Below are 17,039 nucleotides of genomic sequence, written 5' to 3'. Positions count from 1 at the left end.
GTGAGAGGTGCCACGCATACCAGGATTGGGGGTGAGGGGTGCCATGCATACCAGAATTGGGGGTGAGGGTGCCACGCATACCAGGATTGGATGGTGGGGACAGGATGGGGGCAGCACAAATACAAGGAGGGGGGCAGCACATACCAGCATGGGAGACCATATACCAATAAAAATGCTCGTCACCCGGGCGTAGAAAGGGGTCAATAGCTAGTTACATACATATGTATTTGCTTTTTTTGTATCTATATGCAGTCCACCAAGTTTCAATAACATATGTACTGTCATACTATTGCATTGTCATTTATTTTTGACTGTATTCATTATGGATGCATTCCTCTCGTGTGCTTTGGGTGTTGGTATTTTCACCAGTTTTTAATGTTTTTTAATGTAAGGTATAATAAAATGTATTTATTATTACTACCATTGGCGGACTCATAAAGAAAAGGGCCCCTGTGCAAGAACAATATATGGGCCCTTTGCCGCCCAACAGCTCCTAAAAATGCAAAATTGCACCTGCTTTTGAGGTATAAATGGACCCCCTTACCTCTTGGGCCCCTGTGTGGTTGCACAGGTTGCACCAATGATATGTAAGCCCCTGATTACTACAGTTTTTGTATTCAAGGTGTGGGCATCTTTAGTGTACCGCTTTTCTCTTGCTTCTCCATTTACAATATTGGTACATGATGACGCACTCTATTCTACTATAAAGGTTGTGCATCCTTCCTCCCTTTTTGGTTCATTATTACAGTACAACGGCCATTGTTACAAGATTGGGGAGATTATTCCAGGATTGGGACATTATTACAGGATGGAGGACAATATTACAGGATTGGGACATTATTACAGAGCAGGGGACATTATTACAGAATGTGACAGAATTACTATAAGAAAAACAATAACACTGAATATGGCGATAGGGGGACAAAAAAAGGAAAACATTTTTAAAAAAATATTCAAAATAAAGTATGAAAAAATAATGGAAAAATATTTGGCCACTAAAAATGCTGTTTTATGTAAAAAAGAATAAAATGAAGTAAAAAGAAGACGTTCAATATAACCCATATGATAAACAAGCCAAAAATTAAAAAAAAAAAACGATGATTAAAGAGACTATTATTTTTCTATATGAATCACTGAAAACACAATCTTCTCCCGCAAACAACGCGGCCCTTCATATTCAAATTTTTTCTATATGTGGCCCATTTACCTGGCTGAGTTTGAGGCTGTGTGCCCACTATGCGTTTTCAAGAGTTTATGCTGCGGAATTTCCGCAGCGTAAACGCTTGGGAAACGCTTGCTAATCCGCCCCCCATGGTCCCCAATGACAAGCCGCACTGTCAATGCCCATGCAGCGGATTTTTCCGCAGCGTTTATGCTGCGCTCAAAAATCCGCAGCATGTCCATTAATTTTTCGGACATGCAGCGTAATCGCCGCCATTGACTTGCATTGAAACGCATATAATCCGTGTCAGTACGTTTGTACACACGGATATTATGCGTTTCTATGTGCGGATGGTACCCAGGTCTGGAGGAGAGAAGATTCTCATCCAGACCCAGGTACCATTGTACCTGTGAAAAAAAGAATAAAATAAAAAAATAAAGATTATATTCACCTTCTGGGGGCCCGCGCAGTGCTTGTTCTCCTTTGCCGGCAAATCGCGAAGGACTGAAAGACCTGCGCTGACTTCACAGTCATGTGACGGCAGGTCTTTCAGTACATGGCAACGCAATGTCCCGGCAGCCAGAAAGGAGCGCAGCAAGACTCCGGGGGCCATCAGAAGGTAAGTATAGGTTTATTTTTTTATTTTGAAACATTCTTTACAGTCACACTATATAAATCCATGCCGGTTGCATGGATTTATATAGTGTGACCTAGTTGTCAAGCACTTTCCAAATGATGCTAAAATCGCTTGGAAAGTGCTTGACAACCCGCATGCGGAAATGCATGTGAAGAACGCTTCACTTCCACATGTCCCTGGCAGGAAAAACGCATGTACAATCCACATGTACAATCTACATGTACAATCCGCATGCGGAAATGCCAGTGAAGAACGCTTCACATCCGCATGTCCCTGGCAGGAAAAACGCATGTACAATCCGCATGCGTTTTTTTCTGCCAGGGAGATGCAGAAATTATGCAGAAATTATCTGCTTCACTTCTGCATTGTGGGCACATAGCCTGAGACTGCTGCTTTACAGGATAAATATTGTGTTTATTTTATAGTTCCACTAATTAGGCACATGGTGATACCAAATATGTATTGTTTATTTATACTATATTACTTTTTCACAATAAAATCTTCTACCCTTACCCCCAAAAATACACTTTTTTTTTTTTTTTTTTTTTTTAAACCATACTCTGAGAGACATTTTTTTTTTTTTTGTCAGCAATAGGGGTGGAAGATAGGTTGTTTTGTTTTTTTGTGGGAAGAACTGAAATTTTAGGTATATAAATTATGGGCATGTGACTGTCATCTCTTTATTTTACATTTTTTAGAGGTAAAGTGTCCAAAAATTAGCAATTGTGGCTAATTTTTAAAGTGATCATCGGGAAAATTAAGTAAAAGATTGTTTTATAATTCAGGGCATTACAGAAGCAAAGATATAAATATAAGGGCAGGGTTTTTTCTCCAATAATAAAGGCCTTAAAGCACCATTCCAGTGTGTTTTTTTTCTTTATTGCACCGCTGGAGTGGTGCTTTAAATGTAAGTCCTCTGCCCCCCTGTCTGATACTCACCTGCCACCACCTCCATCATTTTCTAGCATCGCTCCAGTCTGTCTCCGGAGAAAAGTGACCTACTAGCTGCTCCAGCGTTTCATGAAGCTGCACGGAGGTCACTTTTCAATACAAGTCTATGAGGGCCTTATTCTTACTCTCATAGACTTGCACTGAGCATGTGTGCTGTAACTTCTGGCCAGTCAAAGGTTACGGGCAAAAGATGGCACTATGGGTCTGGAGCGGCATCGGTAAAAGGTGAAGCCGTCAGAAGAGGAGTATAAGAACGACAGCAGGGGGCTTACATTTAAAGGGCCACTCCAGCGCTGAAAAAAAAACAACAACATTGGAATGGTGCTTTAAAAAATGGCTAATGGTGTTTTTACAGGATCTTTTTGCTAAACATTTTTTTACACATATTCTTCAGCAGGACAGGAGATCACACATCATATCTCTATCCTATCCCTGCAGAATTTTACCTTCCCACACCTTTCTTCCTTCAGTGGTTGAATTCAGACTATTGGGAGGGGGTCACATTAACAGGCTGTATCTCAGCAACTACAACAGTGAACTAGGGCTCATTATGAAGTCTAGGGTCTCCGCTTCAAAATTAGACCAGCCGTAACCACAGCAGCGTTGAGAATCCTAGCTTCCAAATAAGCTCGGGATCACTGCTGTCGATCCGATCTGAGTTACAGTAATTAGCAGCCAGGATGTATTTCATATGTCCTTGGCTACAGAGTTGCCACCCAGCAGATACGTACGAGATATATATTTGGAAAGACAAAGGGATAGAGGTGTTTTGCTTAAACATGTTTTTATCTAGAAAATAGACGATTAGCAGCTCATGGCCGGAGGTTCCACCATTCACAACCAGGAATAGAATAATCAATAGAATAATTAACAAAAAACACCTGCAAAGTCTTCCTAAATATCTAAAAAGGTCCCTTAGTCTGTTTCAGACAATCTACAATCAAGGGCAAGACTGCTGACTTGACAGATGTCCAGAAGGCAGTCATTGACACACTCCACAAGGAGGGTAAGCCACAAAAGGTCATTGCTAAAGAAGTTGGCTGTTCACAGAGTGCTGTATCCAAGCATATTAACGGAAAGTTTAGTGGAAGGAAAAAGTGTGGTAGGAAAAGGTGCACAAGCAACCGGGATAACCGCAACCTGGAAAGGATTGTTAAGAAAAGGCCATTCAAAAATTTGGGGGAGATTCACAAGGAGTGGACTGCTGCTGGAGTCATTGCTTCAAGAGCCACCACACACAGACATATCCAGGACATGGGCTACAAGTGTCGCATTCCTTGTGTCAAGCCACTCATGACCAATAGACCCCAGAAGCGTCTTACCTAGGCCAAGGAGAAAAGACCTGGACTGTTGCTCAGTGGTCCAAGGTGTTGTTTTCAGATGAAAGTAAATTTTGCATTTCATTTGGAAATCAAGGTCCTAGAGTCTGGAGGAAGAGTGGAGAGGCCACAATCCAAGCTGCTGGAGGTCTAGTGGGAAGTTTCTACAATCAGTGATGGTTTGGGGAGCCATGTCATCTGCTGGTGTAGGTCCACTGTGTTTTATGAAGACCAAAGTCAGCCCAGCAGTCTACAGGAAATTTTAGAGCACTTCATGCTTCCCTCTGCTAACAAGCTTTTTGGAGATGGAAACTTCATTCTCCAGCAGGACTTGGCGCCTGTCCACACTGCCAAAAGTACCAATACCTGGTTTAAAAACAACAGTATCACTGTGCTTGATTGGCCAGCAAACTTGCCTGACCTTAACCCCATAGAGAATCTATGGGGCATTGTCAATGAGAGACACCAGACCCAACAATGCAGACGAGCTGAAGGCTGCTATCAAAGCAACCTGGGCTTCCATAACACCTCAGCAGTGCCACAGGCTGATCGCCTCCATGCCACGCCGCATTGATGCAGTAATTGATGCAAAAGAAGCCCCGACCAAGTATTGAGTGCATTTACTGAACATACATTTCAGTAGGCCAACATTTCGGATTTTAAAAACATTTTTCAAGCTGTTGTTATAAAGTATTCTAATTTACTGAGATAATGACTTTTGTGTTTTCATTGGCTGTAAGCCATAATCATCAACATTAACAGAAATAAACACTTGAAATAGATCACTCTGTAATGACTATATATAATATAGGAGTTTCACTTTTTGGATTGAACTGAAATAAATTAAGTTTTTGATGATATTCTAATTTTGTGAGAAGCACATGTAGATTGAGGAGAGGTAGGAGATAAACGTTCTAGTTTACCACGCTGCTGTGAAAAAGCAGCACTTCCACATGAGGTAATACTTCAAGTAGCTTTTATTAATGTGTTTCAGGTTCGTACCGAACCATTTCTCAAAACTGAACTACATATCTGGCTCAGTTGAAGTTCAGGTTTGAAAGGGTAAGGTACGAACCAGAAAAGTGTTAGGCTGTGTGCCCACGTAGCGTTTTTCAAGCGTTTATGCTGCGGAATTTCCGCAGCGGAAACGCTTGTTAAACGCTAGGTAATCCGCACCCCATGGTCCCCAAGGGGATTCCGCATGTTCTATGCACATGCTGCGGATTTTTCCGCAGCGTTTATTCTGCGTACAAAAATCCGCAGCATGTCATTTAATTTTGCGGAAGCGCAGCGGAACTCCCGCCATTGACTTGCATTGAGACGCATAGAATGTGCGACTGTACATTTTTACAAGCGGCTTCTATGCGTCTCTATGTGCGGATGGTACCCAGTTCTGGAGGAGAGGAGACTCTCATCCAGACCTGGGTACCATTGTACCTGTAAAAAAAGAATAAAATAACAAATAAAGTTTATACTCACCTGTCCGAAGGCTTCTCTCTGAATGCCGGCATCGCTTGAGGACCTGCGGTGAAGTCACAGTCATGTGACCGCAGGCCCTTCACCGCTCTGTCTCGCGATATGCCGGCAGCCGGGAACCAGCCAGGAAGCAGCGCTGCAGCCACGCCGGGGCCTCGGGGGTGAGTATAGCTTTATTTGTTTTAATTTTTACGGTTCACACTGTATAAATCCATGCTGTTTGCATGGATTTATACAGTGTGACCTAGTTGTCAAGCACTTTCCAAGTGATGCTATCGCCTGGAAAGTGCTTGTCAATCTGCATGCGGAAACGCATGTGAATCCGCATGTGGATCCGCATGTATTCTGCAGGAAAAACGCATGCACGATCTGCATGTGTTTTTTTCTGCCAGGGAGATGCAGAAATGCTGCAGAAATTTTCTGCTTCATTTCTGCATCGTGGGCACATAGCCTAAATAAAAGCTACTTGAAGTATTACCTCATGTGCCACTACTCCTTTTTCACAGCAGTGCGGTCTACTAGAATGTCTATCTCCTACTTCTTAACTGACAAAGGAGCTGTATCGCAAGCACATACACCTCCGTTAGCCAAGGAAACAGCTGTGCCACCAGAGAAATAAATCTTCTCCTCGACTTGACATAACAATGGATTTTTTCTCCAGTCTTCCATTCACACAGTCAGCTGAGAGAATTTATTTCTTCTCCTATCACAGCCCTTCTCCGGTAGCTCCAGTATGTGAGCTCCCAATACAACTACTGAGACACACCCGAGGAATTTTGTTTCCTCAAACTGCAGCCCGTCCTGACACATGACTATGAAACGCTGTTGTTTTAATTATGTGACAAGGACCATTTTATTACATTGTTGGAGAACGCCTTTAAGGGCCATGCCATTATCTATTCATGACGCTGTGGTCAGACAGATGAGAGGCTGCCTTGATAACTTCCATGCAATACAAAGGGTAAAATGTATGGAAACACAACTGCATATGGGTTTTCTTGTCACTGCAGAAAGACTTACAGTAAATCATAACGCAAAAGCTGAACCAGCACACTTTGAAACAGTGTGAAAAATGAAGAAAGCAGACAAGGAGAATATGAGTCCACATGCCGCCCATGGTGTACTTTTGGATGGGCAGATGTAATGTAATGCACAGAAAAACAGGGACCAATTGAGAAAGATTCACCATTTCTAATAATGGGGTTGAGAGAAGGGAACATCCCCTTTTCTCTAGTACTCACGTTCACAAAGACAGCACAGATCATTTGAATGTTAAGTGTAACAGGTAGACTTGGTCATAATGTATGTACCTTAAGTCCAGGAATAAATCTAGTATCCTTTTCAACCACCAGGAGTTCTTCAGCACCTGAATTTAGTATAGCCCTTGTGATACCTCCTGGCCCAGGGCCAACCTCACACACATAAGCATTTTTTAAATTTCCAGCTTTCCGTACAATTTTATCTGAAAAACAAGAACTTTCATAAAAGAATGTAACTTTCACACATGTAGATAGTGAGAAAAACTAAATAAATCATGCCAGCTAGAGAATACAAAAACCTCTTTTACTCGAAAAACAAGTCTGAGTATACAACATTTATCAGAAAAGAAGAAAAATTTAAAGAGAACCTGACAGGTGTTACATGCAGCTCAATCCACCTCAGAAAGCACAGGAACAAACGACGATACATAAGCCTCTAAGTTTTATGCAGGTACATCAAAGTTTATTTGGGAATAATGACTAGCACAAAAAGGGGGTAAAGTGCAAGTGCAACCGGTAAAACCTACGACATGCAGCTCCACGTGGCAACACTAAAATTAATGAATGTACATATATAATTACATCATTCATATCTAATGTGCAAGGTCCAGAAAGATGGTACCATGAGTAAGATTGCAACAGATAACATCTCAGTATAACTATATATTTTACCAACTAGGTACTGTCTGTATTTTGGCTGTGGCACCAAATTAACCATAGATTATAAAAGTAGAAAATATGGTTTACAATATAGTACCCTTACTTGTATTAAGTTGAATGAATAATTCATTAATTAAACATCTGAAGTCATGTGTCGAACATGTAAGGTCCGCAAAGCGCCCTGTGTATACATACCAGGGGGTCACAGGCAGACAACAGAGGACGACCAGATGGATGCAAGGGCATATATTGAGGAGTTGCACACGTGGAGCGGAAGCCCCGACGCGCGTTTCGGTCTCCTTTCGTCAGGGGGCATTAAGGAATGACAGATGCATCTGTATACAGTACAGACCAAAAGTTTGGACACACCTTCTCATTTAAAGATTTTTCTGTATTTTCCTGACTATGAAAATTGTACATTCACACTGAAGGCATCAAAACTATGAATTAACACATGTGGAATTATATAGTTAACAAAAAAGTGTGAAACAACTGAAAATATGTCTTATATTCTAGGTTCTTCAAAGTAGCCACCTTTTGCTTTGATGACTGCTTTGCACACTCTTGGCGTTCTCTTGATATAGAATATAAGACATATTTTCAGTTGTTTCACACTTTTTTGTTAACTATATAATTCCACATGTGTTAATTCATAGTTTTGATGTCTTCAGTGTGAATGTACAATTTTCAAAGTTATGAAAATACAGAAAAATCTTTAAATGAGAAGGTGTGTCCAAACTTTTGGTCTGTACTGTATGTAGGTTCCAAGAGACGCCGAGGACCGGAAATGACGCATGCGCAACCATAGGAACCGAGACGCCGGCCGGCGTCCACGTCACATGACATCCGGCGGCAGGGCTGACGGGCACTGACGTCGGGCGCCACTGGAGACACAGAAAGCTGGCAGGCGCCAAGGGGCGTATAGCACGCATGCGTGCCTGGTCAGAAATGTCACTGAACATTGAATACATGATAGAGACTTGCAACCAAAGTAAATTTACCCTGCATCATTCATACAATTATATATTGGATACAGAAACCACAAAGGTAGGTGAAAAGGGGGGGAAGAAAGAGGAAAAGCCAAGCAGCACTGAATAGTTACAGCATGGATGTGTGACTCTACACTTGAAACACCAACAGATCCCAATATCAATAGAGATAGTCAAACTTGGACATGTTTATATATATGTATCTCTCCATCTGTAAAAGGGGCGGGTATACAAGGACTTAAAGCAGACATGATCAAGATAGATCCCCATTCACATGAGTAGAAAGATATAAATTAGGACGATATACTACAGTATATAACACACCAAAATAATGGTATATTGAATTGGTATATTATACTCCACACAACATCTATACAAATCAAGGCATGATCAGAATATATCTATATTCACATAAATAGAATGATATATTAAAACAGTATATCATACTCCACACACATTTGTACAGATGTATATGATAATGGCACACATCATAAAATTTACATATTTAAATATGCACCTAATACAAATTTTAAATCTTTCATACAGATGTGATTGTAGATGTTCACAGAACAGTTGGGATGGTTCCTGATACAGATGCAGGGAAGAAGATGTGACCAGGAAGAAAAGGAAGAAGAAGAGAGGGTCCTAAACAACATAGAGGGAAAAATATATTAAAAACGAATAAAAAATAGATTAAAATCAAGGTTCAACCGTAAGGACTGGCAACGACGGAAATATAGGAGTTACACGTATACATATATGTATATGAGTAAAAATGGTGGATGATCAGAGGAAGGGTACATAGCTTATATTTTCGTTTAATCCATTGGGATGTAAGGTATTTAGAGTCCAGATCCAACGGGACTCCAATTGGGCCAATTTTTGTCCAACCTTACCTCCCTGTATATTGGGTATGATGGAATCAATCCCCCTAATTTTGAAGAGCGAGGCATCACACTTGTGATGGGTCTTTGAAGTGACGTGGTATAGTTTTCAAAGTAGACGTGTCCGTGTGGTCGGCAGCAGCAATAATCCCCAAAATATGTTCGCTGATCCGTATCTTAAATTGACGGGTAGTCATGCCTACATAGATAAGTCCACACGGACATGTAGCGAAATATATCACATTTTTAGTTGTACACGTAATGGATCTATTAATTTTGTAGGTTTTAGATCCATCTGATTTAAAAAATGTGTTACTACGTTCAACATTGGGGCATGCTACACACCGACCACACGGAACACATCCACATCTCCTTGCCTGCCCATCCAAAAAGGTAGTACCCACAGAGCCCTCATAGTGTGAACGCACCAAGTAATCACGAAGATTCTTGGAGCGTCTGATGGTAATAGAAGCCCTATCAGGGATGTATCTCGAAATAACAGGATCAGCCTTCAAAATGTGCCATGATCGAGACAATATGTCTCTCATATGAGGGAATTGCGAGTGAAAGTTAGTGACAAATCTAACTTGCTCATTGTCACCTCTTATTGCTCTACTGACATATACTAGACTATGCTGAGAGGTAAATCTTGCCCTGTTATATGCCCTCTTTATCATGGGGCGGTTATAGCCACGAGCAAAGAATCTCTCTTTAAGTTCTTGGGCCTGCCTTTCAAAGTCAGCATCAGTGGAGCAGATGGTAAATGTAGCAACACATTTTTTAAATCAGATGGATCTAAAACCTACAAAATTAATAGATCCATTACGTGTACAACTAAAAATGTGATATATTTCGCTACATGTCCGTGTGGACTTATCTATGTAGGCATGACTACCCGTCAATTTAAGATACGGATCAGCGAACATATTTTGGGGATTATTGCTGCTGCCGACCACACGGACACGTCTACTTTGAAAACTATACCACGTCACTTCAAGACCCATCACAAGTGTGATGCCTCGCTCTTCAAAATTAGGGGGATTGATTCCATCATACCCAATATACAGTGAGGTAAGATTGAACAAAAATTGGCCCAATTGGAGTCCCATTGGATCTGGACTCTAAATACCTTACATCCCAATGGATTAAACGAAAATATAAGCTATGTACCCTTCCTCTGATCATCCACCATTTTTACTCATATACATATATGTATACGTGTAACTCCTATATTTCCGTCGTTGCCAGTCCTTACGGTTGAACCTTGATTTTAATCTATTTTTTATTCGTTTTTAATATATTTTTCCCTCTATGTTGTTTAGGACCCTCTTTTCTTCTTCCTTTTCTTCCTGGTCACATCTTCTTCCCTGCATCTGTATCAGGAACCATCCCAACTGTTCTGTGAACATCTACAATCACATCTGTATGAAAGATTTAAAATTTGTATTAGGTGCATATTTAAATATGTAAATTTTATGATGTGTGCCATTATCATATACATCTGTACAAATGTGTGTGGAGTATAATATACTGTTTTAATATATCATTCTATTTATGTGAATATAGATATATTCTGATCATGCCTTGATTTGTATAGATGTTGTGTGGAGTATAATATACCAACTCAATATACCATTTTTTTGGTTGTTATATACTGTAGTATATCGTCCTAATTTATATCTTTCTACTCATGTGAATGGGGTCTATCTTGATCATGTCTGCTTTAAGTCCTTGTATACCCACCCCTTTTACAGATGGAGAGATACATATATATAAACATGTCCAAGTTTGACTATCTCTATTGATATTGGGATCTGTTGGTGTTTCAAGTGTAGAGTCACAAATCCATGCTGTAACTATTCAGAGCTGCTTGGCTTTTCCTCTTTCTTCCCCCCTTTTCACCTACCTTTGTGGTTTCTGCATCCAATATATAATTGTATGAATGATGCAGGGTAAATTTACTTTGGTTGCAAGTCTCTATCATGTATTCAATGTTCAGTGACATTTCTGACCAGGCACGCATGCGTGCTATGCGCTCCTTGGTGCCTGCCAGCTTTCTGTGTCTCCAGTGGCGCCCGACGTCAGTGCTCGTCAACCCTGTCGCCAGATGTCATGTGACGTGGATGCTGGCCAGCGTCTCGGTTCCTATGGTTACGCATGCGTCATTTCCGGTCCTCGGCGTCTCTTGGCGCCTACGTATATAGATGCATCGGTCATTCCTTAATGCCCACTGACAAAGGGAGACCGAAACGCGCGTCGGGACTTTCGCTCCACGTGTGCAACTCCTCAATATATGCCCTTGCATCCATCTGTTCGTCCTCTGTTGTCAGCCTGTGACCCCCCTGGTATGTATACACAGGGCGCTTTGAGGACCTTACATGTTCGACACATGACTTCAGATGTATTAAGTTGAATGAATAATTCATTAATTAAACAAGTAAGGGTACTATATTGTAAACCATATTTTCTACGTTTATAATCTATGGTTAATTTGGTGCCACAGCCAAAATACAGACAGTACCTAGTTGGTAAAATATATAGTTATACTGAGATGTTATCTGTTGCAATCTTACTCATGGTACCATCTTTCAGGACCTTGCACATTAGATATGAATGATGTAATTATATATGTACATTCATTAATTTAAGTGTTGCCACGTGGAGCTGCGTGTCGTAGGTTTTACCGGTTGCACTTGCACTTTACCCCCTTTTTGTGCTTGTCATTATTCCCAAATAAACTTTGATATACCTGCATAAAACTTAGAGGCTTATGTATCGTCGTTTGTTCTTGTGCTTTCTCATGTTATTTGACAATTTAGCCTTGACTTAGTCCGTACTATGGTAGTTTACATTATTGGTATATATAGATTTTGTATATATATTCCCCATTGGGTGAACATACTACTATCTTTCCATGAATTGTGTCTACTACTCAATCCACCTCAGCCAGATATGTTTGAGTCGGAAACACTGCAGCGTTTCAGAGCGAGAGGCACAGGACAGGAGACCAGTCGGACAGGCAAGTGACAGTTCTCTCCTTATACAGGCATATAGGGAGAGACACTTGCAGCGGGCAGTTAGAAGTTGAATGTATCAGCTGTCAGGTTCTCTTTAAGAGCAGCTCTATATAGCGCATTTTTACATTAGTCATAGGAGTACAATATACATACTGCACATGCAGCTCGCCAATGAAGAATATTTTACAAACCTGACTGCACGTTATAATTTTTGACGGTCTCATCCACAAGTTATTTTTTTTTTGGGTCTAAAGATAAAACATTTACACATTATAGTCAATGTTGCGGTTTACATCTTTGTGTTTTTTTGTTGTGCACTGAGACATGTCTGCTCCTGATCTGAGTCATAGATCAATATCACCAATAAAATTTTATGGATCATTCAAAAATTATGGATAGTACATAGATACTAAGAGTGTACAATTGGTGTATTGTATGTTTTAAAGTTTTTAAAACTGTAAAGTTAAGTTCCCACGATGAGTATTTGGTGAACTTTTGATGTTGCATATTTTCACTGTGCAGAAAATACAACATAATACAATTTCAAAATGACATAGAATAAAAACAATGGATAGAAACCCTACAGTAAGTAAATAATAACACATGTAAAAACATTGGGTACTTAGTTAACATTTAAAAAAAAAACTTATCCAATCAGGATGGTCCCTAACTCTAGTAACTCACCTCGGTTTGTGCCCCAAAGTAGATGGGAGGCCAAGAAGGACTTGACTGTGTGTTACACCTGCCTGTGGAAAGCCGAGTAGATAAAGGTGCACAGTCCAAAATGGAAAAAGTGGGAGGGCACACCCCCAAATGTAATGAGTGTAAGAAACTGAAGGAAAACCAAAAACATGGACCAGTACACCTGTTAGTATCTACTATATAATTGTCTTATCGCGTCTGTCTGTCTGTCTGTCCTGGAAATCCCGGGTCGCTGATTGGTCCGGCCGCGGCCAATCAGCGATGCGGCATTTCTGAAAAACATGACGGCCGTTAGTGGCTCATGTGCGGCACGGAGGTCAGCGGCGATGCAGCCGGGAGATGCAGCTGGCTACTCGCAGCATAAGTCCCCCGACCGCAGGCGCCGCTGACCTACATGCGGCTATCGTCGGGAGATCACCAGCTACGGCCGCTTATCTCCCAAGGACAAGTGTGACGCCCCTCCCCTCCTCTCCTCTCCCCTCTCCTCTCCTCCCGTCCCTCCCCCCACTCGATCAGGAGCCCGGCACCCGGCGTCATACTTACCCCTCCCCTCCTCTCCTCTCCCCTCTCCTCTCCTCCCGTCCCGTCCCTCCCCCTGCTCGATCAGGACCCCGTCACCCGGCGTCATACTTACCCCTCCCCTCCCCTCTCCTCCCGTCCCTCCCCCCGCTCGATCAGGACCCCGTCACCCGGCGTCATACTTACCCCTCCCCTCCTCTCCCCTCTCCTCCCGTCCCTCCCCCCGCTCGATCAGGACCCCGGCACCGGCGTCATACTTACCCCTTCCCGTGCCTTCCGCTGATGCTCTGTGACGTCTCAGGTCAGAGGGCGCGGTGACGTCTTTACACCGCGCTCTCTCCTGACTGGTCACAGCGCACAGTGTCAACATGCGGGCTACGCTGGAGTCCAGAGAAGCAGCTGAGAAGGGAGGTGAGTATTGGATTTTTTTTTTTTGTATGGGGCCATAGGGGACCTGCATGGGGCACTATGGGGGGATGGATAAACAGGGGATATGACTTCCTGCATGGGGCATTATATGGGGGGGGAGAGGTGACATCCTACATGGGGCATTATATGGGGGGGGAGAGGTGACATCCTGCATGGGGCATTATATGGGGGGAGAGGTGACATCCTGCATGGGGCATTATATGGGGGAGAGGTGACATCCTACATGGGGCATTATATGGGGGGAGAGGTCACATCCTGCATGGGGCATTATATGGGGGGAGAGGTCACATCCTGCATGGGGCATTATATGGGGGAGAGGTCACATCCTGCATGGGGCATTATATTGAGGGGATGTGACATCCTACATGGGGCATTATATGGGGGGAGAGGTGACATCCTACATGGGGTATTATATAGGGGGGATGTGACATCCTACATGGGGCATTATATGGGGGGAAAGGTGACATCCTACATGGGGTATTATATAGGGGGGATGTGACATCCTGCATGGGACATTATATGGGGGAGAGGTGACATCCTGCATGGGGCATTATATGGGGGAGAGGTCACATCCTGCATGGGGCATTATATTGAGGGGATGTGACATCCTACATGGGGCATTATATGGGGGGAGAGGTGACATCCTACATGGGGTATTATATAGGGGGGATGTGACATCCTACATGGGGCATTATATGGGGGGAAAGGTGACATCCTACATGGGGTATTATATAGGGGGGATGTGACATCCTGCATGGGACATTATATGGGGGAGAGGTGACATCCTGCATGGGGCATTATATGGGGGAGAGGTCACATCCTGCTTGGGGCATTATATGGGGGGAGAGGTCACATCCTACATGGGGCATTATATGGGGGAGAGGTGACATCCTGCATGGGGCATTATATACGGGGGATGTGACATCCTGCATGGGGTATTATATACGGGGGATGTGACTTCCTGCATGGGGCATTATAAAAGAGGGTCGGGAGACATATGCTAGAATACCCGATGCGTTAGAATCGGGCCACCATCTAGTAAGTTTAATAAGTAGGTGCACATTCACACTGTGGTCATTAAAAGGAATCTGTCACCAGGTTTTTGCTGCCTCATCTGAGAGCAGTTTAATGTAGGAAAAGTGAGCTTGAATCCAGCAATGTACCACTTCGTTTACTCATAGCTCTTAACCGTCCCGTATTCTGCAGGACTGTCCCGATTTGAGGGCTCAGTCCCACCACTTCGTTTACTCATAGCTCTTAACCGTCCCGTATTCTGCAGGACTGTCCCGATTTGAGGGCTCAGTCCCACGTCCCGTCACGGCTCAGCTGTTCTCCTGGCTTCTATACTCACTTACGTAGCTCCTCCTCCTCGGGGGACAGAGCCGCTCGCTGCTCAGTGAATAAATTATATATTACTCACCTCTTTTTTTTCTCCAATGATCACATTTACTCGGAACTTGATCTCACATCAACTGGGATCTCAATGTCCAGAGGCTGTAGCTCTAACCACTGAGCTACAACTCTCAATGATTAACATATGAGAATTTGGTTATCTTTGACTCTACATTGCAGGCAATGAATCCAGAAGCAGCTCATACAAGTCCATAAAAATACATTGTGTATAACAATGTATTTTTATGGTGCCTGTACACTGACGTGAAGAAAATGATTGTTTTGGTCCTATAAAAGTAGTAAAACTAATGAGAAATTACAAAAATCTATTTTTTTTCTGTGAGCCCCTGGTCTTGAACCCACAACCTTAAAACATCATTGATACAGACACTTAGGCTGCTGAGCCACAAGCTATAGTGATGTCACTAGCAGAATTCTGTATACTTAATCTGAACTACAGGATTTGACTATAAAAGGATAGAAATACACTGCTATGTACAATATATGTATTTTTATTCTAGAGGGAGAATAAGATTTTTTCAGCCTATAAAATTACTAAATAATAATAATGAAAAAAATAGTCATTTTTAATGCATTTCATAAAAAGTAATGAACACCACAAATCAGCAAATAACATGGACATATTTGGTGTCCCTATAATCGTACCGACCCACATAACACAGCGATCAGATTTACAAGGATCGGTAAATGACGTAAAAAAGTGGCGTGATTGATATTTTTTCTCTATAAAACCCATTAAAAAAATGTATTAAAATGGCAACGCTGAGGCCGTGTTCACACATAGCGTAAATGCTGCGTTCTTTCTGCTGCATTTTTTCTGCAGGTATCTGCACCAGACCACAAAATAACAATCTTCTCTGATTATTGCATGTTTGCTACGTTTCTTTTATGTGTTTTCCCCTTATTTGATGCGATTATGGGGCAGATATGAAGCAGAGTTTTTAACAGTACAGAAAAGCTTTGATTTTGCACTTAAAAATGGAGCAGCGTTTTTTTTCCTTCATGCATTTTTCAGGAGAAGCCTGTAGAGAGAAAATGCACCAAAACTGCAGAGTTCAGAGGCATCTTCAGACCACAGAGAGCAGAGATTTCATGGCATCATATCCACTTTGCTTGGACATTTAGACTGTGTTCACATGTAGTGTAAATGCTGCTGTATTTAACTGTCGAAGCAACGTGGATGTGATTTTATGAAAACTGCGCCCGCTATTAGAATTCAACAAACAGTATCTTACATTATTTAGAAGTTAGTATTTATCTATACGCTTGTCTCTATACCTGTTTTTACAGGTGTTCTTCCTTTCCCTTTTCTTTCCTTGAATTTCCCATTCCTTTTCTTCCCCTCCAACTCTTAAATGTTTCATACATAAGGTATCTTTTATGTGTATCGTAACCCCTTTCCATTGCCTGTGCTGTACATACCAATCTTTTTCATTTTCCTTCTATCACTTTCATTTTTACATTTTTTCCCCACATTTTCCTTAATAAACCATATTTTTCCTTCCCCCTTCTCATCCTTAACCCTTTCCACCCTTTATTTTGTCTATATCTTTTATCCCTTTAAATTTCGCTTTTTGCTTTTATTTTGTTCTTGTTTGCTTCTATATTACTGTATATTTATG

The 17,039-nt window shown here is 41.8% G+C and overlaps 1 protein-coding gene across 2 annotated transcripts in view; it reads right to left on the bottom strand.

Annotated features, from left to right (window-relative positions):
• The window catches only part of TFB1M (transcription factor B1, mitochondrial), a 213,471-nt gene that overhangs the window by 178,075 nt on the left and 18,357 nt on the right, over positions 1-17,039 (bottom strand). For both annotated transcript variants that reach the window (XM_073672427.1, XM_073672429.1), the window contains exon 3: positions 6,856-7,007. In XM_073672427.1, coding sequence (XP_073528528.1) covers positions 6,856-7,007 — 152 coding nt within the window. The remainder of the gene's footprint in view (positions 1-6,855; positions 7,008-17,039) is intronic.

Source organism: Phyllobates terribilis, unplaced genomic scaffold, assembly GCF_046119375.1.
Source record: "Phyllobates terribilis strain yellow unplaced genomic scaffold, ASM4611937v1 Scaffold_3__8_contigs__length_932513732, whole genome shotgun sequence".
NCBI lineage: Eukaryota > Metazoa > Chordata > Amphibia > Anura > Dendrobatidae > Phyllobates > Phyllobates terribilis.
The sequence above is the reverse complement of the archived record's forward strand: the minus strand, read 5'-3'. Positions and strand labels throughout refer to the sequence as shown.